General features: G+C 41.5%; 3 protein-coding genes across 5 annotated transcripts in view; 2 read left to right on the top strand and 1 right to left on the bottom strand.

Annotated features, from left to right (window-relative positions):
- Window positions 1-10,504, bottom strand: part of USP16 (ubiquitin specific peptidase 16) — a 32,926-nt gene extending 22,422 nt beyond the window's left edge. The window contains exons 1-5 of one of the 2 annotated variants that reach the window (XM_075910386.1): window positions 10,365-10,495; window positions 10,016-10,292; window positions 8,910-9,008; window positions 6,583-6,761; window positions 3,681-3,784 (exon numbers count right to left, since the gene is read on the bottom strand). In XM_075910386.1, the coding sequence (XP_075766501.1) occupies window positions 3,681-3,784; window positions 6,583-6,761; window positions 8,910-8,970 (344 nt within the window). In that variant the 5' untranslated portion in view covers window positions 8,971-9,008; window positions 10,016-10,292; window positions 10,365-10,495. Of the gene's footprint in view, window positions 1-3,680; window positions 3,785-6,582; window positions 6,762-8,909; window positions 9,009-10,015; window positions 10,293-10,364 lie in introns of both variants that reach the window. The other variant, XM_006126082.4, reaches the window with a different exon arrangement.
- RWDD2B (RWD domain containing 2B) lies at window positions 10,366-16,063 on the top strand. Of its 2 annotated transcripts, none has more exons than XM_006126079.4 (5): window positions 10,366-10,504; window positions 12,045-12,274; window positions 12,355-12,422; window positions 12,955-13,320; window positions 14,414-16,063. In XM_006126079.4, the coding sequence occupies exons 2-5, from the start codon at window positions 12,059-12,061 to the stop codon at window positions 14,646-14,648; spliced, it is 885 nt and encodes a 294-aa protein (XP_006126141.1). In that variant the 5' UTR covers window positions 10,366-10,504; window positions 12,045-12,058; the 3' UTR covers window positions 14,649-16,063. The 2 variants fall into 2 exon arrangements, with proteins under 2 accessions (XP_006126141.1, XP_006126142.1); XM_006126080.4 differs by lacking the exon at window positions 10,366-10,504 and adding an exon at window positions 10,550-10,719.
- Window positions 16,064-16,548: 485 nt separating this feature from the next.
- The window catches only part of LTN1 (listerin E3 ubiquitin protein ligase 1), a 43,966-nt gene continuing 33,356 nt past the window's right edge, over window positions 16,549-27,158 (top strand). Inside the window, exons 1-5 of the mRNA XM_075910346.1 lie at window positions 16,549-17,484; window positions 20,773-20,976; window positions 22,078-22,176; window positions 25,495-25,725; window positions 26,594-26,646. Coding sequence (XP_075766461.1) covers window positions 17,443-17,484; window positions 20,773-20,976; window positions 22,078-22,176; window positions 25,495-25,725; window positions 26,594-26,646 — 629 coding nt within the window. The 5' untranslated portion in view covers window positions 16,549-17,442. The remainder of the gene's footprint in view (window positions 17,485-20,772; window positions 20,977-22,077; window positions 22,177-25,494; window positions 25,726-26,593; window positions 26,647-27,158) is intronic.

The following is a 27,158-nucleotide window of genomic DNA, read 5'->3' as shown; positions in this document are numbered from 1 at the left end:
ATTTTGTGGGTGTTCTGCATGAATAAAGAAATTAGACTAACAGGCTCCAAAGGAAATTATTACAAATATCAGCGGATACAAATATGAAAGTTGAAGCTTATTTTATCCAGATATTTACTTTGTTATATTTAACTTGAATAAGACATTAACATGCATATTCTATTTGTCATGTTATTGTATATTTGTATTTTATTTGCCTTTTTATTGCTGATACAGTTGTGTTTTATTTCAGTGAGAATACAACCAAGTAAGTATACCACTAGATTACTGCAGTGTGTTTCCCTTAATTGTGCTGAGAAAAGTGACACTGGCGGACAGAAATATTCTGTTTATCAACAGTGCAGATACAGCACTGAGATGCAACCTTCCCCACACTGTCCTGTCAATATAACTTAACCCTGACTTTCAGGAACCACCTGTCCTTTTACCTGGTATAGACTTGGTTACATATGTAACCAAACAGAACTGCACTGACATACAGAAACATCCTAAATGAGAGTCTCTCAGGTACATTGATTTTTGAAGTGTTAGGCACAAATGCATTTAGCAGATTTCAGGATTACAAGAAAATGTGGATTGACTTCCATTTTGGGGAGCAAAGGAAGTTCATAACGAAGCTCTATTTTCTAATTCACTAGAATTCCCAGTGCTCTTTCCATGATTTAGTATCTACATATAACCAATTTTTCAGCCAACCTATTTAGGAATCTATTTTTTGTCAACTGTTTTGGAAGCTTGGTAAATTTTTAAACAGGGTCAGAATCACCATTTTAAAGGGTAACACATGACAAACTTAATTAGGCACCATTTCTTTACACATTCTCTTCATTGTCTGTGCATCAGCTAAAAGTTTTGAACAGAAAAAAGTTTTTTTTAAATACCGTATAAAATATTACAATTGTAGCACCTCCTTTGTATATTAATCATATCAAGAGATTTAAAGAATGTATTCTTAGCTTTTAGTTTTAAACATCCACTTTGCAATGAAATACTGTATGACGCCATCCAGTATTAAATTCTACAGGAATCACAGAATACTAGAACTGGAAGGAACCTTGAGAGGTCATCAAGTCCAGTCCCCTGCTCTGATGGCAGGGCCAAGTACCATCTAGATCAGGGGTGGGGAACCTAAGGCCTAAGGACCAGATGCAGCCCCTGCTTTCCTGGACTAGGGATGTTAAACATCGGTTAATCAAATAGTCGAATAACCTCATGAATTCTTATCGATTAGTTGACTATTCTATAGTCGGCAGGGCAGGCAGCCAGTGCACTCCAGCATTAGTCCTACAGAGTTAAGATCCCCTCACGGACTGGCTGCCTGTCGCCCAGTGCTGCTGCCTCTGATAAAGAAGCAGCAGCAGTCCCTGTCTAGGGGATGCCTGAGCTCCTGGATCCGGTGCGAGCTGAAACTGAGCTGGCCTGCCTGCCTAGCTCCTAATACACTTCAAATGTAGAGCTGCAGTGGGAGTAGGTCCTCCAGCGCGAGCCAGGACTGAGTTAGGTTACCTCCCAGCTCCTAATATACTTTAAATGTAGAGTTGCAGTGGGGTAGGCCCTAGACTCGTCACAAGCCAGGAGTGAGCTGGGCTACTGGCCAGCCTGCTAAAAAAATGTACCGGCCAGGGGAGGAGTGAAATGCGTGTATTCCATAGCACTAACCTATAGGATTTTGCGTATTGGTTAATCGACTACACTATTACATCCCTATCCTGGACTTGACCCGAGGCACTGGTGAGGGGTGGGATTTTTTTATTTCTCACTTGTTTGCAGTCCCCCAAGTGATTTTCCTATGGGTCAGTGCCCCCCCACTCAAAAAAGGTTATCCGCCCCTGATCTAGATCATCCCTGATAGAGGTCTATCCAACCTGCTCTTAAATATCTCCAGTGATGGAGATTCCACAACCTCCCTAGGCAATTTATTCCAGTGTTTAACCACTCTGACAGTTAGGAAGTTTTTCCTAATGTCCAACCTAAACCTCCCTTGCTGCAATTTTAGCCAGTTGAAGTCAGTAGATGCAACATTTCTGTGTCATACAATTTACAATATCCTATACCATACCCAACACAAATATTTAACTTAGTTAGCCATTGTATAAATCACATAAGCAACTTTATGTAAAAATCACAATTACAGCATGTTCATTAAAACCTTAATTTGTAACAAAACTGAAAGATTTAACATTTATCACTACGTTATGTAGCCTAAGAAAGATACTATTATTATGTTCAGACTGAAACAGCATGTGTCTTGAAAGTCAACATTTAAATTAATCTGGGAATGCATAATATGAATTTTTCACTTCAATACAGTAAAAGCTGTGTTATCTGGCACTTTACCAGCACAGAAAGCTCTATAAACTGACATTTCTGATCTTTAATAAGGTCTGGCTTCCTACCTTGCTCCACATGGCTCCCTGAAAGTGGCAAAATGTCCCTGTTGCTCACAGGTAGAGTAACAGCGTCTGGATCTATGTACGTTATATCTCCCTGTCCTGAGCCCTGGCTCTGCAGCTCCCATTAGCTTGGAACAGCCAAAAGGAGTTGTAGGGGCAGCATCTGTGGGCTGAGGCAGTGCACAGAACACCTCACCTCTGCCTAAGAGCTGCAGGGACATGTTGCTGCTTGCAGAAAGCCATCCAAAATGAGCACCACCATGATCCAGCATCCCAAAATCCCTCCCGCAACCCAACATCCTGCCCTGAGTCCCTCCCACCCCCGCACACAAACTCCCTCTCTCTTAGTTAACCTGAATTTTTGACTTATCAGCAATCCCCATTCTCCCAACATCCCAGATAAGAAAGCTTTTACTGTACTATTGTTAAGGGAATGTATAAAATGTGAATGTTAATAGAATATTTATTAACTGGTCAGAGCCAGTCTTCTAATGTGAAGGGCCCTATCAAATTAGAGATACATTTTGGTCAATTTCACCCTCAGGATTGTAAAAATAATAGATGTCATTATTTCTGATTTAAATCTGAAATTTCACAGTGCTGCGATTACAGGGATCCTGATTCAAAAAGAATTTGGATGGTGGCAAGATGGGGGCAGGGAGGAGAGAGGGAAGGGAGGTGCATCTGTAGTACTGTTACCCTTATTTCTATGCTACTACTGGCAGCAGTACTGCCTTCAGAGCTGGGCAGCTGAAAAGGGGCAGCCGCTGGCTGGGAGCCCAGCTCTGAAGGCAGAGTGACTACCAGCAGCGGTAAGGAAGGCATGGTATGGGATTATCACCTATATTTCTGCACTTCTGCCTGTTGAGCTGGGCTCACGGTCAGCAGCCACCATGGTCAGCAGACATCCAGATCTAAAGGCAGCACAGAAGTAAGGGTGGAAGTACCACAATGCCCTGCAACTCCCTTTTAGGTCAGGACCCACAGTTTGAGAAATGCTGGTGTCGCCTGTAAAATCTGTATAGAGTAAAAGCACACAGAAGACAAGTGTTCATGGTCCACGATGCATGTTTCATGGCTGTGAATTTGGTAGGACCCTAGTAATGCTGCAGTAAAAGAATTTATTAATTACTTCAGCAACTTTAACTCTGAACATTTTTTTAAACAGAACTATCTTGAAAGTTTCAATGTATTATTTTGAGAAGTCTACAAAGACATAAATAAATCATACCCTAGTTTTTAATTTTCTTTCAGTTATGATTTATGAGTGTTGCCTGACAAACTCACCACACACTCCAGTTGTCCAAACTGAGAACCAAACAATGGGGTTCTGATCTTGGTGTTGTATAATGCTTTAAAGCATGCTGCTCTTGAGAATTTCTGCCACAGCCCTATAACATTGATAACCAGAAGTGTCACAAAACCCAATGGATGATTAAATGAAAAAAAAAAAAATTCATACTAAAATCAATTTTTAAAATAAATATCTAACAATTAGTTAAGCAAATAAAGTAATTAGTATGAATACCTCCTGAAGTTTATTTCTATAGAGAAAAAGTACTAGCTGGATAAAGGAAAATTATCAAGTAGCAAGGGATCTGGACACCTAACTCCATTAAGTGCTTTTGAAAATCCCAATTTTAAGTCCTAAAAAATGAAAAAATTATTAGGCATACATGAGTCTAAATTAAGTTAGCCATATCACTACTACAATACATTATAAGATCCTGCAACAGAAATATTAATATGAATAGTAAATATTATTACAAGCAAAATAATCTACATTTTCAAGAAGCAGAAGTAATCATGATTGAGTCTGGTCCTTAAGTCTGCTAAATGCCTTTGTACCAGGTTTCTAGATACTTTTAGAAGTGAGTCAGAGCAGACAATGTTTTCAGATTAAATTCACAGAATTAATTTGAAGCTCTCTTTCTTAATTGCATTTTACAACACTGAAGGATGTGATACTGTACCCCATATTCTTCATAATAATATTATGATATGGTTGTGACATAATTATGATGCCTTTTGTACAATACAGAGCATGCACGGTGTCACTGGAAAAGATATGTTTTGCTGAATATCATTATCCTATTTATATGCAGGTATCATTATTGTATCTGAAGTTCTAAATATTGACTATATATCTTTATTTTAAATGGGCTTACTTTGAAAAACACCCAGAGCCAGCCTTTCAGGTAAAACAGTGAAGAAGCCAGACAATATTACAAAGACAATGAGCAATGGAATAGCTTAACCTTCCTGAAATCACTCCAGACTAGGGATGTTAGTATCGAGTAACTGAATAGTCGAGTAACCTGCATGAATTCTTATTGGTTATTCGACTATTTGATAGTCCCTGGGGGTGGGGCAGCAGCAAGTGCAATCCAGCTCCACTCCCGGGGAGCCCCCTGCCACCCTGTACTGCTGCCTCTGTATCAGAGATAGCAGGGCAGGGTGCCAGGTGGGAGCCAGTTCATAAGGTGAAGCAGTTTAAAAACCTGTTCCCCACAGGCCAGCTGTGGACAGAGGCTGATCTGGCAGCAGCCCCTGTCTGTGGGGGGAGGGGTCCAAGTTCCCCAACAACAGAGGCTGCTCTGCCTCCCCAACAGAATAGCCTCTGTCTGCAGCAAGCCTGGGCCTGCCACGGACAGAGGCTGGTCCGGCAGCAGCTCCTGTTTACAGGAGGTCCCAGCTCCCCTCAGACAGAGGCTGCTCTAGCCTCTGTCCATGGGAGCTCGGACTCCCTCCCCCCTCCTGCATGGACAGGGGCTCTGCTGTGAAGCAGCCTCTACCTGTTGCGGGGGGAGGGGGGGCACAGGTGGCATTGTGGAGCTGTTGCTGGGAGGAACTGGCTTTTAAGCTGGCTCTCCTGCCCCAGCCTTTGCTGCCCTTAATACAGGAAATGCGAGTAGTCAACAAGATTAACCGATAAGCCTAGTGTTACTGGTTAATTGTATTGTTGATTACTCATTTAGATCCCTACTCCAGACAGCCTGTAAGTCTGGCTGCTGTGACTCAGCAAGGTACTCAAGGGCATGTGACTCTATTCTCCATTTCGGGATGTCTATTTTTCCACAAACTTATCTGGGAACCAAGTTTAAAACAAATGGTTCCCACCATACGTCAAAGCTATATAACAAGGGCAGCCAAACCTACTGGGACACACCTGCCAAAGCTCGGGGCTTCAGTCCTGTGAGAGGTGCCTGACAGAGGTTGGGGCTTCAACTCAGGTCCTGCGCAAGTCCCAAGCCCTGGCAGGCGTGCCTAAGGTTGAAGCCCTGAGATTTCTCTCCCTACTAGGGCAAGAGCCCTTACTCTTCCACTCCACTGCAAAGCAGAGATCCCTAAAGAACTGATTGTGGCTCACAAGCCATAATTTGGCCACCCCTTGCATATAAGGCAGGATATTATATCATCACTTGTTCTTCACACCCCATGCACAAGTACAAATTTCTGGAAACAACAAAGGAATGAAAAACTGAATGGTAAGAAGTGCTGGACCCAGATTGAAGGGATTTCTAGCCTATGTATGAAAACCTGGGGATCTCAAGTGGCAAACCAAGTACAGCTTGTGCCTTCAGAATCTGCAAGCCTGCTTGTATCATGAATCAGGGTGAAAGATTATTCATTAAAATCCAATTCTCCTAGTTTGTAAATTTGGCTTGCATTTTTGTTTATTTACCAGATAATCTGCTTTGATCTGTTTGCTGTCACTTATCACTTACCATTTTCCTTTTTGTAGTTAATAAACTTACTTTATGTTTTCATCTAAACTAGTAAATATGGAGCAAAGTGTTTTGGAATATTAGTTCAGGAAGCCGGGCTGCTGTACTTCCTCTCCACACTAAGAGGGAGGCAAACTGGATAATACATTCATACTGACTGGGGTTTAGAAAAGGACAGGAATGTACAGGCTGGGAAGCTGGTCCGTGGCTGTAACCTCTCTATTGCTGGTTCATTCAGTGACTGGTCAGATCCTGCATGTAAATACAACTGGGTGTATCCCTACTTTGTGAATTCTAGTGATAGTGTAGGAATGGGAGAAAGTCTGCAACTTGTCACAGTAGCACAGTCTTGAGAAAGACTCCAGCCTGGCGCATCCGAGGGCTCAGTGGTACCCCCCAGTTCTAGGAGGCAAGCCAGGCAGAAACCCATCATATATTTAACAAAAAATTAAGAGAAATACCCTATGGCCACATTTTAGACATAACCATATTGAAGGGCTTTCATCAGCTTCCTCTTCAGATTTATCTTGTGTCTTATTGTCTGTCTTGCAGTCCTGACAAATGTTCCATTCCACATTCAGCAATGCCTTTTTCAAATGGCCTTGTTCCAATCCCTTGCGGATATGCTTACATATAGGTTCTAGAAAACAAAAAATAGGGATAAAATGAGAAACATTCATTTTTTGCCAAGCAGTCAATATGGACACAGACTTCTAGATGCCCACAAGCTAACGTGACCTTTTCACAGTTAAGGAAAAAATGGCAGGTTAGGGGAAGTAACTGGAAGCTGTGGCAAATACTTGACACATCCATTCTTCATTACGAGAGTTCAGTACCTAGCAATATCATTGTACTGTCAACTGTCGTTCAAATGTGACCAAATAGCATTACTGAATAAGAATGTCAGAATCTCTGACCAGATGTACGTGAAAATTTCTGCTGGATGCAGATCCAGCTACCAAAATCTGTATTTTTGTTATTTCAAGACTAGATAACTGCATTGTGCTCTGTCTCAATTCAAGGCAACTGCATCTGATTTTCCCCTCAATGGTTCAACAAGTGTACCCGCTCTCAAGGGGTGTTAAAATGTGCTTATTTAGGTAAATATGTAACTCCTGCCACTGCAGTGAGTGATGCCAGCCCCAATCTAGGGCCCCATGGGCTAACCTGAGTATGCAGGAGGGAAGCTGTCTCATCCATAGCACAGTTGGGGCAGCTGCTGCAAGCTCCTTCCCTTCTCCCCCTGCAAAGCACAGGGCCCAGGCCTGCCACCCCAAACTGCCCTATGGATAGGATGGCTCTGGATACAACTCCCCTGGGCCATAGGGATGTGCAAGCAATGGCTCTAGCCCCGCTGAGCTGCCAGTGACGGTGGCAAATGTCCGGGGAGGAGGGGAAGGGTTAAATCACTTGGAGGGGAGCAGGCAGGGCCAAGATACATGCAAGGGGAATGCACAGAGACCCTCCCTTGAAGCCCTATCAGAAGGGGATGCCTGCTGGCCCACTAGAAGGATTTGAGGACTGGCACTAGTTCTACAGAAAATTGAGTCTGAGACCCTGGCCTATGGCATTAAGGTTCTGGGTTAGAAACCTATAGGACAGGGAGGGAAAGTGGGCATTGCTCCCTACCTATAGAGAGGTGTATGGAAACACTAGACACTGGTGAGGTAAATAGAAACACTGAAGAACTATTTGAAGCCTAGGGGAAGATTACACAAACAAAAAAAGCTATGGTTTGGGCCCCCAGAAGCAAGCCTGGGATCCAGAAATGAATCTGGAAGAATTATATTTAATTTATTCAGAACTTCATTTTACTCTGAAAGAGGGGTGGACTTTTGATCAAAAGGTCAAAAAATGTTATGATAGCCTATAAGTTCATGGAAGACAGATGGCAGTGAGCAAACTGAGGAAGCAATGACCTTCAAAGCCCCATGGAGTATGATGCTACAACAATGAGAATAACAATTCTCTGAAGTATCATACACTTTTATAAGTGAACATTTTAATTCATAACCTTTTACTGATAGCACACCTATCTACCCAGAAACGTATTAAGAATATGTAACTACTTTTCATTACACATATAGGGCATGGCACTATAGGCCTTTAATATAATAAATGTCTCATAGAATTTCAATGTGAATTGAATTGAGTATTAAGAAAAGGTTTTTAGGATTGGATTTGTATGACAGTAAATAACATTGAATCTTTGACATTTTAATTTACTATAGATTTCATAGCAAGTTTAAGAGGCAACACTGAAACTTCCAGCTAGGTAAACTCCTTTTTTACAATCAAATCTTCAAAGAAGTAAAAATGAGTACAGGCACTCCCCGGGTTACATGGATCCGACTTACATCAGATCCCTACTTACAAACGGGGTGAGGCAACCCCGCACTAGCTGCTTCCCCCCAGCAGACCAGGGAGACGCAAAGCTAGAACCCCTCCCAGCAGACTAGGGAGACGTGGAGCGGCTTTTTTCAGCAGACACCTCAGCTTGAGAATAAAGGACTGAGGGAAGTGAGGTGTGGGAGAATAAAACTGAGCTCTGGAGAAATGTTTGGCTAGAGTTTCCCCTACAATATGTACCAGTTCCGACTTACATACAAATTCAACTTAAGAACAAACCTACAGTCCCTATCTTGTACGTAACCCAGGGACTGCCTGTACTCTAAATGCCTTCTGATTATTAATGGTTTTTCAAAGCTTCTCACTTTGAAGACAAACAAATCATGTTTCTTCCCCAGTACTATAGACATCTCTGAAACGATTTTGCTATGAAACATACCTGAAATATCCTCAGACTCATCAACTTGTATGTTTTTTCCCTTTGTTCTTTTCTTTCCCATGTTAGTGCTTTGTAGATTTCCTTATGCAGAATAATCATCTAATAGGGAAAAACACATTTAAATTAAAAACTAGATTCTGCTTCTGCTTGTATGAGGTTATAAAAAAGTAACAGCAATCTGACAAATGTAAATTAACTGAATTTCAAGGACACATGAATTCATAGTATTTTCATACATTATGGCTAATGCACATTTAGACCCCACTTCCGCAAACTGATCTGAGCCCTGAGGCTAAGGGGGAAGTCAGATCAATAAAATTGCAATTGTCTACTTTTAGTTAAGTCACACTACTGCATTTCTAGTCCTGTTTGGGTTGACCTCATTTTTGCCAATAGAACAAGTGGCATATGAGAAAAGGTAAGTATTAAATAATGTGGCTGGGTAGTCAAGTCAAGCAGGATCTCCTCAACCTATTAAGCTACAAAACACTATTTATGCAGTGTGGTTTAGACCCAAGCTTGTTAAGGTACCTGAAAGCCTTTAAGATACACTTGCTACAGAATGGGAATAGGACTTTGATAGGGATATTTGGCGATTTTTAGAAGAAGAGGTCTATCCCACTATAACTTCACTAATATTTGTGCACTAGGAATGGGACATACCTCTGATACAACACAGACTTGGTTACCAGCAGATGGCAAATGTCCAGCATAATTGATGCCCGCTGTAACTCTCGGTCTCTAGGCGTTTCTCTCGCCACTACCATACCTCAATGAAAGATGTATATTTTTGGGAGACCCTCCCTGGCCGCAAGACAGAGTGTCAGGCAGCACACACCACAGGGTCTTTGGGTCACACCTGCCCAGGCCCCTGAACCTGTCCCAGGTGCGCTCTTTGCCTCTGGGTCCAAAGATGCTGCTGCTGTCATCGGTGCGGGAAGTGGTTTCCACCACACACGACGGGCTTTACAGGTTGTGTCAATGACTCGCAGCACCTCCATTGGACAAACCGTCCCAGCACCCCTGGGGACCCAGGACAGATGCTGCTGCTGCTGCTGCTGCTGCTGCCTCCCCGCCCCGGGCAGCGGGCGCCCAGCGCTACCTACCCGCTCACGTGGAGTCTTCGAGCTCTCGCCACCAGCGCTGCTGCTACTGCAGCCGGGCCCCTCTTCTCACACTATCTTGAATTGCAGCGTACCCCACCCCGCTGGGCAACACTGGGTGCAGCCCGCTGTCTCCGATTGGCTAGTCAGCCTCACCTGAGCCCGCCTCCCGCCCCTTACGGACAGCCACTAGAACCAGTAGGGAAAGCCCCAGGTCAGTCGCGCAGAGCCGGGAAGGGACACGACGCGCCTCAGGCCAGGGAGTGAGTGACTCGGGAGGCTGGTGGGGGAATAAGGGAGAGTAAATAACACGGTGAAATCCCTGGGTGCTCGCTAAGTCCGAGCCCCTCACCTTTCAGTGTCGTGAAGCGAATTTTTTTACGACCCATATTTCCGGCTCAGCGTAGTTTTACGGCTGCCGGCCTCTTCCAGCGGCTGAGCTGTGAGCGTGACTATCCTCGAGCTCGAGGGACGGGTTCTTCGTCACTTCCGGTGAGTTGCACAGTGGGAAACGAGGCCAAGGTGAGGCGAGTCGGCCAGGGCTGGCGACTCGGGAAGAGTAAGATCCGCAGCGCATGCGCGCTAGCTCAATGGCCTGTGGCCGACAAGAGGCCGCGGGGCTGGGTCTGGCCGCGTCACAGCGCAGGGCACGAGGTGGAACAAGGTGGCGCGCGTAGCGAGAGCGCCCTGCTAAGGGACCATTCCAGGTAGAGTGGCCCCTTGGTGAGATGCCCGTCACTGCTTTGGTGCTAAACACTCACCCCCCCCCCCCCCCGTGTTGCTGTGGCCTGGGCGTATCTTTCCCAGCCCTGAAGAAGAGCCCTGTGCAGCCCAGAAAGCTCGTGTCTTTTCCCCAGCAGATGTTTGGCCCAGTAAAAGATACCATCTCCCCTGCCTTGTCTCTTGAATATGCTGGGATTGATACAACTACACTACTGACTCAAGACTGATTTACTCAAGCCCAGGTCCTGCAAAAAAAAAAAAAGCTTATGGGCATGTTTAACTTTACACACTGTTAGTATTGCCAATGAAGTCAACAGGACTACTTAGTGCATAAAATTAAGCATGCGTGTGTGGGCTTTCAGGACAAATACCTAAAGTTCTATAGTATTTAATTAGTACCAGAGTTAATCTTTATGCAAACCTCCAAGACTAGTGGAAAATCTGCAGTAGGTTCAGTATAAACTATGGCTCTGCTTTTTTAGACTTGATGTGATGTGCATTTTAAAATAACCAAATGTGATTTGTTCCTCTTTGTAGAATGCATCTTCCCATAAGGATAGGGGTGCTTAGTGTGACAACTGCTAGTACAGGAAACCCAATTGTGGGGTGTAGGTGTCCAGAGATTCTTTTAGTTCATGCATCATCATTTGTTTAAAAAAAAATCTGGAATTAAATTTAGTTTCACCATTTGGTTGAGTTGTAAAGTAAAATAAATTCATCACAACTGTTATATCTATATTGGCTCTGCAGAGCTAGCATTATTAAAATGTTGAAGACTTTTCTACTACAGTAAATACTGTATGTTTTTGAATGAACAGTGAGCAGATACAGTGAACAAGAATATTCAATTTTTGACATCACTTTCTGACCATAAATGCACATTGATGCTTAAATTGGCACTATAGGCCTAACTTCTCCACACATTGTTGGAAGGACAGACCACTAAATATAGTCTTATCCAGCATTGCAAATTGCAAATACCAAAACATCAGAAGTGATGGAATTCAAAGCATACCAAATTGTGTAATCATTCTGTAATCCAAAGATATTTGAGTTTGAAAACATAAGATGAAATCATGGCCCTGTTTATGTCCGAAGTTCCCATCGATTTCAATAGGGCAAAAATTTCAGCCACCATTTCTATATTGACATTACCTTTTAAACCCTTAGCTGTCCAGCTCACATGAGTAATTTTGGTGGGATCACTCTTATGAATTAATATTACTCATATAAGAGTTGCATTGTTGCATCTTAAACTTGTGTATATATCAAAATTGTCTTTTCACTAATTCCTAATTTCTTTATTTAGGAAACATCATAAACATGGCTAAAATGACTAACTTGGAAGAAGCTGAAGTACAACTTTCTGAATTAGACCTACTTTCTAGTATGTTTCCTGATGAAGATGAGTTTATTGTGACTGACCAGCTGGCTGTAGCAGAACTAAAGCATTATATTGATAATAAGACTTCAGAGATTCCTTCTTCAAAAATTCAGTTTACACTGAATGTAAAGCTAGAGGTTGCTGATGCCACTATGGTAATGTAGCTATATTTTTTTAAAGGAAAAAAATATGACATTTCAGATCTGATTTTAATGCCTTTTTTTTTCCTTTTTAGGTAATGCTTTCTATATCCTGTGCTTTACCGCTTAACTATCCAGCTGTTCTACCAGAAATTACTGTCAGGTACTGCATATTTCTAGACAAGGAACTAAAAGCTAAATTTTACTAGATCAGCACAAATGTTATGGCAGGAGATAGACAGCACCAAAAACAGAAAAAGAATGGGAAGGGAAACAGAGATGTTTCCAGTCTGTTCTAATCTAAGAAGTGAAAAGTGGTCTGATCAATCTCATCCTTCTGCTTGGCAGAATGTTGCTGCTTACTGACAAGCATTATTTCTCTTTTATTAGTTTTGTTTGTTTCTGTTACATTGTATATCTCACTACTGCAGAGAACATCATCAGTTGGCATCTGGACTTTTCCTCTTTGAAGTTTACAGATATATAGTGCTATATATGAAATCTGCAGTTAGCATTCCCTTTAAAGATTAAAACTGGGTTTTCTTAGCAAATTGTTACTTAATTGTTTTAGCCAAACAGAATACATTTGTAGAGCATTAATATACACCAATTCTAAACTAACAACAGAGGTTTTAGAAATTTTGACTTTATTACCTTTTAAAATATTAAGACGACGTGTTAATTTTTTTCATTAGGTCACCATCATTAAGCCGAACACAGCAAATTAAGCTGAACGCTGATCTAAAAACATACTTGAAAAGAAACTGCTTTGGTGAGGTCTGTGTATTAAATGCAAGAGAATGGGTTAAAGATCATGCAGCTGCTTATATCGACAGGGAACTTTCATCTTCCCCAGTGACATCATTGAAAACTGTGCCATCAGAAGAGGTTATTTTCACTAGATTATGGATCTACAGTCATCACATTTACAACAAGCATAAAAGGAAGAATATTATTGATTGGTCTAAGGAGCTCTCTCTGTCGGGATTTAGCATGCCTGGGAAACCAGGTGTCATTTGTGTAGAAGGCCCACAGAGTGCTTGTGAAGAATTCTGGTCAAGGTTTGCTTTTTATATGCTATATTTTATTTTTAAGTAACATTGTTCATATATTGTGCTTATGTTGTGGTTCTGTACATTTGGTCAGAAGGTAGGCAGCTCATTGTAGTACAGGTAAAATCTGTGGTTTGTGTATGAAAAAAATATTTTGTATTTTATCACAATACATTTACACCTCCCATCTTTTGTCACTTCTTATAGCCATCAGGGTCATAAATTAGCCAGGAAGAGGTACTTTTGACTAGTGCATACAATGCTTTTCTCCTCTCCACATCAGCTGTATAGCACGAGTGTACTGTGCCACCAGTCTTGTTAGCATTTTTATATTTCTAGTATTATATGAATTTTTGTGTATAGTAGGCCTGGTTTATCCCTTCCTATTTAATAATAAAAAAATAGGATAAGAAAAGGATAAGAAAATTCCTATCACAGACTGGGGATGTTAAATGACAATTAATTGCCTAATCCAATAGTCGAATAGCCTTTCAAGTGTAGCAACAGTCCCGTGCTGGTCCTGTGTTCCCTCTGAGTCCCTAGCTGACCTTGGGCTCAATGCGACGCTGTTGCTTTGAAATACCGCATGGAGCCTGAGGTCAGCGGTGGAGTCCCAGCTGACCCTGGGCTGAACATGGCATTTCAAAGTGGCAGATCCTGGGCTCCACGCAGTGCTTCCACTTTGAAGCACTCCCTCCTCTCCCTCTTGCTGCCTATTTCTGATAGAGGCAGCAAGTAGTGGGGGAGTGACTAGTCAACTGGCATGTCAACTATCTGATAAACATTTGCTTATCTAATAGTCGACTAGTTGTTCACATCTCTAGCATAGACAAGGTGGAGGTGTGCAGTTATATTTAAATAGTAACTTTATTGACTGTTCTGCCAGTTATGAGAGTGTGTTTGATCGTTTTGGAGATTTGGGTGTCAGAAACAATGCTCTGGTTCTAGGAATGTATGCAGGTATGTGTGTGTATGTTTGGCTAATAAATTAGATGTGTATACCAGATATCTATCCAATTGAAATTTTGTCAATATTTTTCCGCCTTTTATAATAATCTATGTGCTACATTTTATGGATTCATATTTCCCTAATTGTTTTCAGAGTCAGAAGATTAACATGGCAGAGAATTTTAATTCGCCACAGAGAGGACATTTCTCTGGATGGGTCACATGCTGAAATGCAGAAACAAAGAAAATTCTTAACTTTTGAAGAAAAAGCATTTGATGCACATGGTGTCAGAGGAAATCATATGGATCTGGGACAGCTGTATCATTTTTTAGATGAAAAGGGGTGTGCTGATGTTTTTCAGATGTACTTTGGAGTAGAAGGACGTTAAATCAGCAAGGATCCAATCAATGAACTTTAAAAAATTATGTAGCAGTTTTAGATAAATTATTGTTTTCCTCTCTGAAATAGCTGATCAGTGAGGGGAATGATTATTTCTACTTTATAAGGTGAAATCTGTTTTCCACGAAAACGAACTTTATTTTAAATAAAAGACTACATTATTGCTTTAATATAAAGATATTTTTGAGGAAATGCTTTAAGAATGTTAATTACAAAGACAACAATAGTGATAGACCACCAAGAACCTTCTGAAAGATGTTGTATACCATTTATAATCTGAATTTTTAAAACTTCACTTTGGAGAATTGATTATCTAATATAAGAAAAACACTCCAGATGTTTGTAAAAAGTGTTAGTTTTGGGCTGAGGTGCTGTACATCATATTATAGGCAAGGCATTTTTTATACATGGCATGGGAAAGGAAGAGGTGTGTGATTTTCCAATGATTACTGTTATTTTAAGCAGGCATCTTTGGAAAGAAGTCTTTTACATTATTGAACACTATTTACATACGCTACCAGCGGATATTTTGATTACAAAAACATTTAATATTTATTGCTTTTATAATACCTACAGCTGAACATTGTACTTTGGAGAACCTAAAGCCTTACTTGTGCAAGTAGTTTTATTTATACCAGTGGGACTAGTCCCATAAGAATAAAAGTTTGCAAGTTTGGGTCCAGAGATAAGACATACTTGCTGCCCTAACAAGTTTATAATTGATGAGTTCAATTCTGGTGTTACTTCTAGTGTGATCTTGATCAAAGCCTTTAAAACACGATTGGTGCCTCATTGAGCTAACTACATGCAAACACCCAACAAAAGATGGTCGTTGTCTCCAAAATTTTTGTTTGCAATCCATTTTATATGTAATTGTTTCCACTAACTCGAATAGAACTCATAAAAATAGAACTATTCACATGAGAGAGGTCTCAGAGGTAGCTGTATTTGTTTGTATCTGCAAAAACAAGGAGAATTCCTATGGCACCTTAGAAACCAACAGATTTCTTATTCATGATAACTATAGCACCTCCTTTAGCAGATAAAATCCTTGTTTTCACATGAGTGAATTTTTAGTTCAGACTATAATTTGCATCAGATTTTAGAAAATCTATATATTAATTCATAAGAAAAACTGAACTCTATTATTTTTCCCTAATGGTGACAGGCTATAGTGTAAAGGACTATATATTAAGCACACATTGTTATGGATGATGGCGATTAATATATTAGTAAGTGAACCTAGTAATAATCTTGATGTTCAAACTCTTATGAAGGCAAAAATTGGTAAGACAACTTTTGTGGTGGATATTTGATTTTCAGCTCACAACGCCATTTGGTTTCCTCTTTCGGGTCCTGCATAGATCTACTGAAGATTAATAAAGTTATCCAAAGATCTGAGGAAGTTAGGGTACGTCCAGACTACATGCCTCCGTCGACGGAGGCATGTAGATTAGCCAGATAGGCAGAGGGAAATGAAGCCGCGATTAAAATAATCGCGGCTTCATTTAAATTTAAATGGCTGCCCCGCTCTGCCGATCAGCTGTTTGTCAGCAGATCGGGGCAGTCTGGACGTTCCCCTGTCGCCAGAAAACCCTTTTGTCGACCGCCCCGTTATGCCTCATCCCACGAGGCATAACGGGGCGGTCGACAAAAGGGTTTTCTGGCGACAGGGGAACGTCCAGACGGCCCCGATCTGCCGACAAACAGCTGATCGGCAGAGCGGGGCAGCCATTTAAATTTAAATGAAGCCGCGATTATTTTAATCGCGGCTTCATTTCCCTCTGCCGATCTGGCTAATCTACATGCCTCCGTCGACGGAGGCATGTAGTCTGGACGTACCCTTAGTCTTTTCAAAAAATATTAGTAGAAGCTTTGATATAGTTTGGAACTATGTTAATGTAATATTAAAAATATAGCAGCAATTACAAAAAATGTTCCAGTTCCCATTTATCAGACATCTGCAATCAATCTGATATAGATATTTGTAAATATTTTAAAGGAATATCAAGATTTATTTTTTGCAACAAAAAAGCACTCCAGGGCCACTGAAAAGTATTTGTTGTGCTGTTTCCATGCATTTATCAATGGAAAGGCTGTCATGATGTTCCAAGTAGCTTTACTGTATTAATATTTCTAAGAAAATGGAAGAAGTTGTGTTCATTTCAATAGATTTTGCCCTATATGAAGGCTTAAAGGCATTAAGATCAAAGCAGTGGATTATAAAGTGTGTAGTTTAATGAAATGTAATGGAGATAGGGGTCTGCTGTTTATCCCCACAGCATCATGGACATGCTGACTCAGTGGTAATCAGTCAGCACCTTGCATCTTGCTTACCAGCTGAGTCAGGTGTAATACTGGTGAAGGAAAATCATACATCTGGGAAAAGCAGTGTTACCATGAAATCTTACAGCAGGCGATTGTTTTTTCTTCAAACCCCGGCTCCTGGATTCAAGCGATTTCACGAGACTCTTCACTTTCATTACAATCCAATTAAATATTGTGCCCGGCATTAGGAAGGACCCAACATTTATTATTGTTTAAAAACAATGGTTCTGTGGGCCTGACTCCTGCTTCCCCAGGGCCCGGCGTGGCGATGTTGCAAAAGCGATCAGCCTGTGGAAGCCTCCTGGGGACCGGGGCCGAGTTGTTCGGCGGCTCCGGGCAGAGGAATTTCCCCGCCTCCTCCGCGCCGGGGGGAGGTTCCCTGTTGCAAGCGCCGCCCCGGCCTGGCCTGGCTCTCTCCGGGTCCGGCCGCTTCCTCCGCCGCCGCCGCCGCCGCCATGGGGGGGAAGAACAAGCAGCGAACCAAGGGCAACGTGCGGGTGAGTGCGCCTGGGCCGGGGGCGGTTGCTGGAGCAGGCAGGGGGAGGCCGGAACTGGCTGCTCCTCTGGCCCAGGAGCAGGGCGCGACTGGCCCCTTCTGCTCTGCCCTGGGGTCCCAGCCCCACAGCCACAGCGTGGCTGGGGGTGACTCTGGGCCCGGTGTCTGCCCCACCGGGATGATCAGCCTTTGGCAGAGAAGGGCAGGGGGATGGTAGAGCTGGGACCCTGCTGCACGCTGCTTCCTTGCCCAGATCTAAGCTGCCAGGGTCCCGGCTGCGCTAGAAGGGGCAAACCCGACCGGTGTTGATGTACGTTGTGCGTTTCTGGGGGGTTTCAGATCAGCTACCCCAGTGAAATAAACCATACTGACAAAACCCACTTTTAAACCACCGATACGCTGGGCTTCTGGTCATATATAAATGGTGCAAAAATTATCTTCCGATGATAAGGCGGTATCTATAAAATGTCTAGAGTAATCAGGGCTGAAGAGCAATAAATAGTGCTTGCTTACATGCATGAGGGAATAATTCCCTCTCCTGTAGAAGTCATGGCCTATGCTAGGAGGTCCCATGATCGGAAAGCCGGTCTGGACATAAACTGAAATGTAACAGGAGTTCACAGGCCATACACTAAAAGCAATGGATTTTAACATGCTTACCATTATGGGTTGCATATGTAGCTCTCCTGGGCCATGAGGATGTCATGTCACATCTGTCATGTCACATATGTAACTCTCTACGTTGCCCAGAGGATGTCATGTCACATCTGTGTGCTGATTGGGCCACATGTGGCCCATCGTATGGGGGTTGAGAACCACTGCTCTAAAGTTATCACCCACAAGGAAATAATTGGCCTCCAAAATTTGTATGCTTGTTCTCACTTTGTTGTTAATTCATTTGGGGTATGTCTAGAAAGTAGCGTGTACCTCGAAATAAGATACACAATTAGCATAGCTTATTTCGAAATTTGGCACTGTCTACGAAGCACTTACTTTGAAATAAATTGCTGTTTCGCTGTCTTCGTTAATTCTCATACAATGAGGTTTACAGGAAGTTGGAGTAAGAAGCCTGTTATTTCAAATATATTTTGAAATAATGGGCTTCTTGTGTAGACAGTACATAACGTTATTTCAGAATAACAGACTTTATTCCAAAATAACTTTGCTGTGTAGAAGTACCCTTGAGGACCAGAACCTGCTGCCAGCTGGTACAAAATGGAGTAGGTTGAAAATCCTTTTGTATTTAAATTAGCGATGTTAAAATGCATGTATTTGTGTAAACATGTAACTGCTGATTTTTTTTTTTTGTCAGTTACACATTTACACATGGTGGGGAGGGGAGCAGGAGCCAGTGCTTGCAGGGAGCTGGCTTTTAAGCCCGCTCCCTGTGAGCATTTGCTCATGTTCTGGGGAGGGGGGGCAGGCAGGCGGCTCCAAGGGAGCACCAACTCCTGCCCACCTCCCTAGCCCTCAGTGCTGCTGCCTCTGATACAGGGGATAGGAGGTGCATGTAACTGAGGGTACGTCTATACTACATGCCTCTGTCGTCAGAGGCATGTAGATTAGGCTATACGGCATAGTAAAATGAAGCGGAGATTTAAATAATCACTGCTTCATTTAAATTTACATGGCTGCCGCGCTGAGCTGACAAACAGCTGATCAGACGTACCCTGAGAGGGTTAACTGATGAGTCTAGGCTCAACAGTTAACTGTGTACTTGGATTCACGTTAACGTCCCTAATTTAAATTGGAGATACAACTTGCAATATGGCCATCCTGAAATATAGCATTGCTTTCTGGCATCTGTCATTTCCATAGGTGAATTCTTGTCAGCCCTGCCAATTCTACTAGCAGACATAATTGCTGGGATAACAGGGTGACTTTTCATTGGCACTAGTCACATGGGTACAATTAATTTCAGTTAACTCAAGCAATTAACTGAAAATAAACTAACTCGATTAAAAATTAATTGTAGTTCATCACAGTTGTAATTGCACTGTTAAAAGTAATAGAATACCAACTGAAAATTTATTATAAATATTTTTGTTTGTTTTTCTGTATTTTCAAATACATTGATTTTAACACAGTTACACTCGTTAAGAAAGTACTATGATAATTACATTTGTGACTGAAACCTTGGGGGAAGAATTGAATGTCTCCTGTAGTTTTAACACATTTTGACATATATTCCATGTTATGGCAGACCTGGATGACTACCCTGAACATGTTATTCGATGTGAAATCACTTTCACAGCAGATCTGACAAAACACAAAGAAGGAACCAATATAAGATTTCTAAAATAGCTACCATGCTTGACCCAAAGTTTAGGAATCTGAATGCCTTCCAAAATCTGAGAGAGATGAGGTGTGGAACATTGTTTCAGAAGAAAAGAGCAGCACTCCAATGCGGACACTAGCAAACCCAAACTACCAGAAAAGAAAATCAACCTGCTGACACAGATGATGAAAATGAACATGTTCAGTTCACTCTGCTTTGGCTTGATATTGAGCAGAACCAGTTATTAGTATGGAAGCATGTCCTCTGGAATGGTGACCAAAATATGAAGGTGGCATACGATTATTTGGCATGTGAATACTTTGCAATTCTGTCTACCCCAGTGCTTTGGAAACACCTGTTCTCATTTACAGGTGATGTTGTAAATAAGGGTACATCTAGACTGCACTCTAAAATTGAAATAAGATACTCAACATCATTTTGCAAGGAGTTCCATGGGTTAACTGTGTGGTGGTTGAAGATGTGCTTCCTTAGTTTGTTTTAAACCTACTACCTATTCATTTCATTTGGTGACCCCAAGTTCTTGTGTTATGGGAAGGAGTAAGTAACTCTTTATCACTTTCTCCCCACTAGTCATGATTTTATAGATTTTATCATATCCCTGTATCATATCTATCATATAGTAATCTCTTTTCCAAGCTGAAAAGTTCCAGTCTTATTAATTTCTTGCCATATGGAAGCTATACCATATCTTTAATAATTTTTGTTGACCTTTTCTGAACTTTTTTCCAACAAGATATTTTTTGAGATGACGTGAACACATCTACATGCAATATTCAAGTGGAATTTCTTATTGATAAGGCATATAGTGTGAAACTTTTTCTTTGGAGCAGCAGATCAATTATAAGGCAGAAACCCACAGGCTCATTTCTTCAAGTGTGATGGTTCAGATCGTTAATGAAAATGGTTTCCAAAACCAGCACTTCTGTGAGAAATAAAATAGTTTAAAGGGTCATGAATTGTTAATTGGCTTTTCTTTCTTGTTTATACCAGCCCTCCAGCAGTGGCAGAGCTGCAGAACTCCTTGCCAAGGAACGGGGAACAGTGCCTGGTTTTATTGGCTTTGGAACATCTCAGAGTGATCTAGGATATGTACCTGCAGTCCAAGGAGCAGAAGAAATAGACAGCCTTGTAGATGCTGATTTCCGAATGGTGCTGCGAAAACTCTCCAAAAGAGATGTCACAACAAAATTAAAAGTATGTGTATCCTATATCCCTGAGTTACCTTTTCCTTCAAGGATGTTTAAAAAATCAACTTGAAGATTTATAGCAGTGGTTTTCACACTACAGGTCATGAACCAGTATTGGGTCATGGAATGCCAGGCACTGGATCTCGTTGCTGCCGGGGGGGGATCCAGTGACCAGTGGACGTGCTAAGGCAGGCTACTTGCCTGTCCTGGCACCACAGACTGCGCTGCTCCCCAGAAGCAGCCGGCAGCAGGCCTGGCTCCTAGATGGGTATGGGGGTAGAGAGCGCATGCCCTTGCCCTTCCCTGAACACCCCCATCGGCTACGAATCCTCAACTAGATCATGAGAGAAAATTTGAAAACCACTGATTTACAGAATGAAATCCAGGTTCCACTGAAGTGATTGGCAAATGGTCTTTGACTTCAATGGGATCATGATTTAAGCCATAGAATCTAAAAAAAATGTGAGAAAGTTGTATGTAACAAAAGTACATTTGAGAAATGCAATTCTAATATTCATTTGTGCCAGGGTGTTTTGATGTTTTGCATAGAAAGGGGAATATTTTTGTGTAAAGGGATAGAAATGGATCTACCAAAATAATCAATTTTACTTTCAAACGAGAAAATTCCATAGCATGTACTGTGATTTGTTTAACATCTTTGAAATTACTTTTGTATGCTTCAAAAGCTTGATTTTGGTTGTATGCAGTTTTAAGATGTATCAGAAGAGTTTTAGAAAGATCTGTCATCTGGTTCTGATGTAAAGAGGATTTACAAGAGTAACTTTAGTTAACCAATGTGGTTAAAGGAAGGATGACCGAGGGGGCCACTCCAGCCCAGATGGGCAGGGGCTGCTCCAGGCCCAGTGGGGCTGGAGCAGCCCCCTGCCTGCGGGGGATGTGGAGCTGCTCCAGCCCCCATTTGTTACCTGGAACCAGTAAGCCTCACCTGGTTAATTATTTACATTCCTACTTTAGACCCAATTGCAAGAGGTAATCCAATTTCACAAGAATTATAGTACCAGGCAGTAGTTGGTAAATTTAGTAAATTTCAAGATATGTTTCCACCTGCAATTTTTCTAATCCCATGCTGTTGGTATTTTAATTTTAGGCTATGCAGGAATTTGCTGCAATGTGTAAGGAAAGAGAATCGGAAGCTGTTAAAGGTGTTCTTCCTTACTGGCCGAGAATTTACTGTAAAATCTCACTTGTAAGTATAAAAGGGATTAAGTTATGACAGTTGTAAACCAACAAACTGTTAAAATTTAGGGAAAAGCACTTTGTCCTAAGTGATTGGAATGTATCATCAGAGCAGTGAGGGGAAGCTTTAATTGCTATTGCCTGTGTTGTGCCTGTTCTGTGACAGAAGTTTTCAGTCACTAGCACCTTTAATGAGCATTGTCCATTTTTTTTCAGCTTCACATTTCAACATAAAAAAGCTGTTTGGCTTGTATGTGGATAATGAGAACATCCACAGCTCTATGAGATAAGATAACTAAATTAAAGAATATAAACAGGGCTTGACAAACGGCGGCGAAAACCGCTCACCAGCCCCGTACTGCGCATGCGCAAGAGCCGCATTCCGCATGCGCTCTCCGCGAATGAACGGGGTGCGTGGCTGAAATCAACTCGCCTCGGGCGAGTAGATTGTATAATTTGTCGAGCCCTTAATATTAATATTCTTTATAATATATAAACCCTTGTGATTTAGGGGATGAACCATTCTCCAACAGGAGTTAGGAAGAAACTTCACCTGTGGGTTGCTTACTTCATAATTATCCATTATAAGAATTCTAGCATATTTCTCTGAAGCATCGGGCGCTATTGGAAGTAGGATACTGGACTAGATGGACCACTGTACTAATGTGTTACAGCAAGTCCTATTCTTATTAGGAGCCATGGAGCAAAACAATTCTGTGAATATATAAGTGCCAACAAATGCTTGAGGTTTACATATCAATTATGCATGGTTCATGAAAATTCCCAGATGTTTTTATGCTAATGAGAAAAAATTCAGAATTCAGAACAGTTTCCTGTTAATCTTTTCTTGTACTAATCTTTTTTAATATTAATGGAAAAATCTAGACATGGGTGCAATATAAATACAATCATAAATTGCATACCTTATCTTATACACAATATATGGAATCCAAAGAGATTATAGCTCTTATGTGGTATGTTGCAGTGATGTACAATTCATGATTATGTTGCTGATAAAGTAAGAATTTCACATTTAGGGAATCCAATGAAAAATATATTTATCTATACTATTATAAAAGGAAAGGTGTCCATCACATCATCTGTCACAGAGAACATTTGAGAAGACTTGAGAAGTTTCTAGGGGGAGGCAGGTCTCCAGCCCCACCTCCAGCCCCGCCCCCTCCACTGAGGCCCCGTCCTTACCATGGGGAGGGAAGGAGGAGAAGCAGCACGCTGAGCACACGCACCTTCCTCCCCCTCACCAGTGGGAGAGGAAGAGCACGTTGCCCCGGTATCCCCGGAGAAGCGGGGAGGGAAGAGGATGCATGGCCTCCCCCCTTGCTCCTGGAGCAGTGGGGAAGGAGGAGGCCCCACAGCCTGAGCTAGCCCAAGCCTCCTCGGCCCCAGGAGTACCATGGAGGGAGGATGCCATGTGGCCCCAGCCTCCCTGGCTCTGGAGCTGCAGGAAGGGAGGCAGCCGCATGGCTCGAGCTGGCCCAAGCCTCCCCACCCTCAGGAACAGCGGGAAGGGAGAAGGCCACACGTACGTCTACTGTCACAACAGGATGGGTAATGCTAGTATTACATCAAAATTAGGGCTGTCAAGCAATTAAAATTAATTGTGATTAATTGCGGACTAATTACACTGTTGTTAATAGAATACCATTTATTTTAAGTACTTTTGTATGTTTCCTATATTTTCAAAAATATTGATTTCAGGTATAGTACAGAATAATACAAAGTGTACAGCACTCCCATTTATTTTTATTACAAATATTTGCAGTGTAAAAAGATAAAATAAATAGTATTTTTCAATTCACCACATACAGCTACAGTAGTACTATCTTTTTATAAGGAAAGTTGAACTTACAAATGTACAATTCTGTACAAAAAATAACTGTATTCAAAAACAAAATAATGTGAAACTTTAGTGCCTAAAGTCCACTCAGTCCTACTTCTTGTTCAGCCAATTGCTAAGACAAACAAGTTTGGTACTAGGGATGTAAGCGACTAGTTGACTACCTGATAAGTATTTGCTTATTGGGTAGTTGAATAGGAACTTGACTAGTCACTCCCGTACCCCTTGCTGCCTCTATCAAAGAGAGGCAACAAGGTGGGGAGCACGAGCTGGTGCTTAAAAGCCGGTCCCCCCCCCCCCCCCCCCGCACCATCTCTGCAGAGGGCAGCGGGGAAATGGCGTGAGCTGGGATTGAAACAGGCCTCAGTGCTGCTTCTCTCCCTTTGGAATGTACAAGAGCCTTCTGCAGCTCTTGTACATTTCAAAGGAAGAGGCACAGAGGGGAAACCCTGGCAGCGGGGACTGCTTTGTTCCCTGCTGGCACAAGTTTCCTCTGCCTCTCTCCCTTTGAAATGTACAGGAGTGGGCGGCTCGTGTGCATTTAAAAAAGGAGAGGCACTGTAGGATAGTGAGCGCCCCCATTATCAACTAATGGAGTAGTCGAGGAAAATTCCATCGACTACTCAATTAGCTGATTAATCAAAATTTAACATTCCTATTTGGTACAATTTGCAGGAGCGAATGCTACTTGCTTCTTGTTTACAGTGTCACCTGAAAGTGAGAACAAGCATTCCCATGGTACTGTTGTAGCCAGCATCATAAGATATTTACCTGCCAGATATGCTGAAGAGTCAAATGTCCCTTCATGCTTCAACCACCATTCCAGAGGATGTGTGTCCATGGTGATGATGTGTTCTGCTCAATAACAGTACAAAGCAGAAGTGAACTAACGCATGTTCATTTTCATCATCTGAGTTAAATACCATCAGCCGAAGTTAATTTTCTTTTTCTGGTGGTTTGGGTTTGGTAGTATCTGCATTGGAGTATTGCTCTTTTTTCCTCACACCTCGTCCTCTCAGATTTTGGAAAACACTTCATATTCTTAAACTTTGGGTTAATTGTGATAGCCATTGTTAGACATCTCACATCAGTACCTTCTTTGCATTTTGTTAAAACTGCTGTGAAAGTGTTCTTAAAAAGCAACATGTGAATTATCATTCAAGTTTTCTATAATATGAAATATGTGGCAGAATGTGGGTAAAACAGAACAGGAGACAACTCTTTGTTTTTTTAATTGGTATGATAAGCATGGAAGCATGTCATCTGCAATGGTGGCTGAAACAGAAAGGGGCATACACGTTTAGTCTTGGGGTATAAGAACTTCATTTGAAACCACACAGTTGAATACAGACAGCTTTTCCTTTTGAGCGGGGGAAGATGGGACATGATAGCAGAGCAAAACAATTTTTGTTTTGGTGGTATTGGTATCAAAACATGTATTTCTTCTAAAAAATCTTTATTTTAAAACAGGATCATGACCGCCGTGTTCGAGAAGCAACGCAACAAGCTTTTGAGCAACTTATTCTTAAAGTAAAGAAGCACTTGGCTCCTTATTTAAAAAGTATTATGGGATACTGGCTGGTTGCTCAGTGTGATACTTACTCCCCTGCAGCATCAGCAGCTAAAGTGGCATTTGAGACAGCTTTCCCTTCAAGTAAACAACCTGAAGCCTTAGCATTTTGTAAAGAAGAAGTTCTGAATGTGAGTTTACAGAATACCAAGTCTTTAAAAGTTTATGCAAGTAGTTGTCATTTGTTAATAAAGAGCGAAGGCTTTTTTCTTGCAAATATTAACTCATACATTCTTTGTATTTGCATTCAGAAAGGTATATTCTCTTCCTAACTGAAACTCACATTAATGCTAATGGAGATAGAGATGCCGACACATTCTCCAATACTTCCCTTAATTTTTCACATACATCAAGGCTGCATGGGTTTGTAAACCTATGTGGATGAATAGGAACTAATTTCTTTGCACAGCAGATGATGCACAGTCACCAAGTAGGTTCCAAACAACACTTATCCATCACTGATAACAGATGCTAGCAAAATGTTCAGCTGAAGTGGTTTAACTGCAGTAGTAGACTGGACCCATTTCTGAAAGCATAGGTTAAACCTTGTGCTGTGCAAGATGCATCTACATTAGGAAATCTATGTCTAGAATAGAGCCATTTGGAGTAGGGAAAACATTACATTACAATCTTTATTGTTTGTGATTACGAAGCCCTGATAAGAAATTTCTCAATGTTTTTTGTTTTAATACTGGATAGATGTGATATCTCTCTGTCCAAACAGTGGCTATATGGTCTAACAGTGGTTGGATCATGGGACTAGCAGTCAGGAACCTAAGGTTTTGATCCTGGCTCTCTGCCATTGTTTCATGACCTGGGTTGGTCAATTCAGCTCTCATTAACTTTGCTTCCTCATTTATAAAATGTGCCTAAAAGCTACCTGCTTACATGAGAGGAGTGTTGAAGCTTCATTATTTAGTGCTTACTCTCACATGACTAGCTTATAGCATGTACTTAATTTTCACCAATGAAAAAATATGTTTTTATGTATTTGTCTAGATGCTACAAGATCACCTTCTCAAAGAAACCCCTGATACACTCAGTGATCCACAGTATGTTTTTCTACTACCAAATATATAGATTAAAAGTTCATTTTTTCTTTCAAAAATATATTCAATTAATTTTAATAGATGTAAAGTATATTTCATAATAGAACAAATTGCAGATTTTTGCAGAAAATAAATATACTGAAAACATACTTATGCAAATCGACAGAAAACACTGGGTTTTTCCCCTAGAAAGTGTCTTTTTCTATTCTTCACATCAAGTTTATACAACTAGGCTGCTACACTAGCCTGTATTTCATTATGCTACCATGGGTGGCAGCTGAGCTTTGGAATCTTGCTAGAACTGTGCTTTTGGGCTAGCAGCACACTTAATCCAGTGTTCTGTGCTGTTATTTAGCTCTAATTTACCCCTAAATGTCCTCTAAAAGCACAGTAAGCAATGAAAGTGTTGGTAATGCTGCCAGTGCCAGATAATATTGACCTCCCATGGTCCAGAAAATTCTGTCATTCGGAACCAGATCCCAAGGGTTCTGGACTAGAGAGATTCAACCTGTAGT

This window comes from Pelodiscus sinensis, chromosome 1, assembly GCF_049634645.1.
Source record: "Pelodiscus sinensis isolate JC-2024 chromosome 1, ASM4963464v1, whole genome shotgun sequence".
NCBI classification, from domain to species: Eukaryota; Metazoa; Chordata; order Testudines; family Trionychidae; genus Pelodiscus; species Pelodiscus sinensis.
This window is presented reverse-complemented; position numbering and strand designations above follow the sequence as displayed.

What these genes read in the sequence shown, in the direction of transcription:
- RWDD2B (XM_006126079.4), top strand. Translation starts at nt 12,059, where the DNA reads ATGGCTAAAATGACTAACTTGGAAGAAGCTGAAGTACAACTTTCTGAA. An exon ending in AGGTTGCTGATGCCACTATG is followed by an intron (nt 12,275 to 12,354) that starts GTAATGTAGCTA and finishes TTTCCTTTTTAG; the next exon opens with GTAATGCTTTCTATATCCTG. An exon ending in CTACCAGAAATTACTGTCAG is followed by an intron (nt 12,423 to 12,954) that starts GTACTGCATATT and finishes TTTTTTCATTAG; the next exon opens with GTCACCATCATTAAGCCGAA.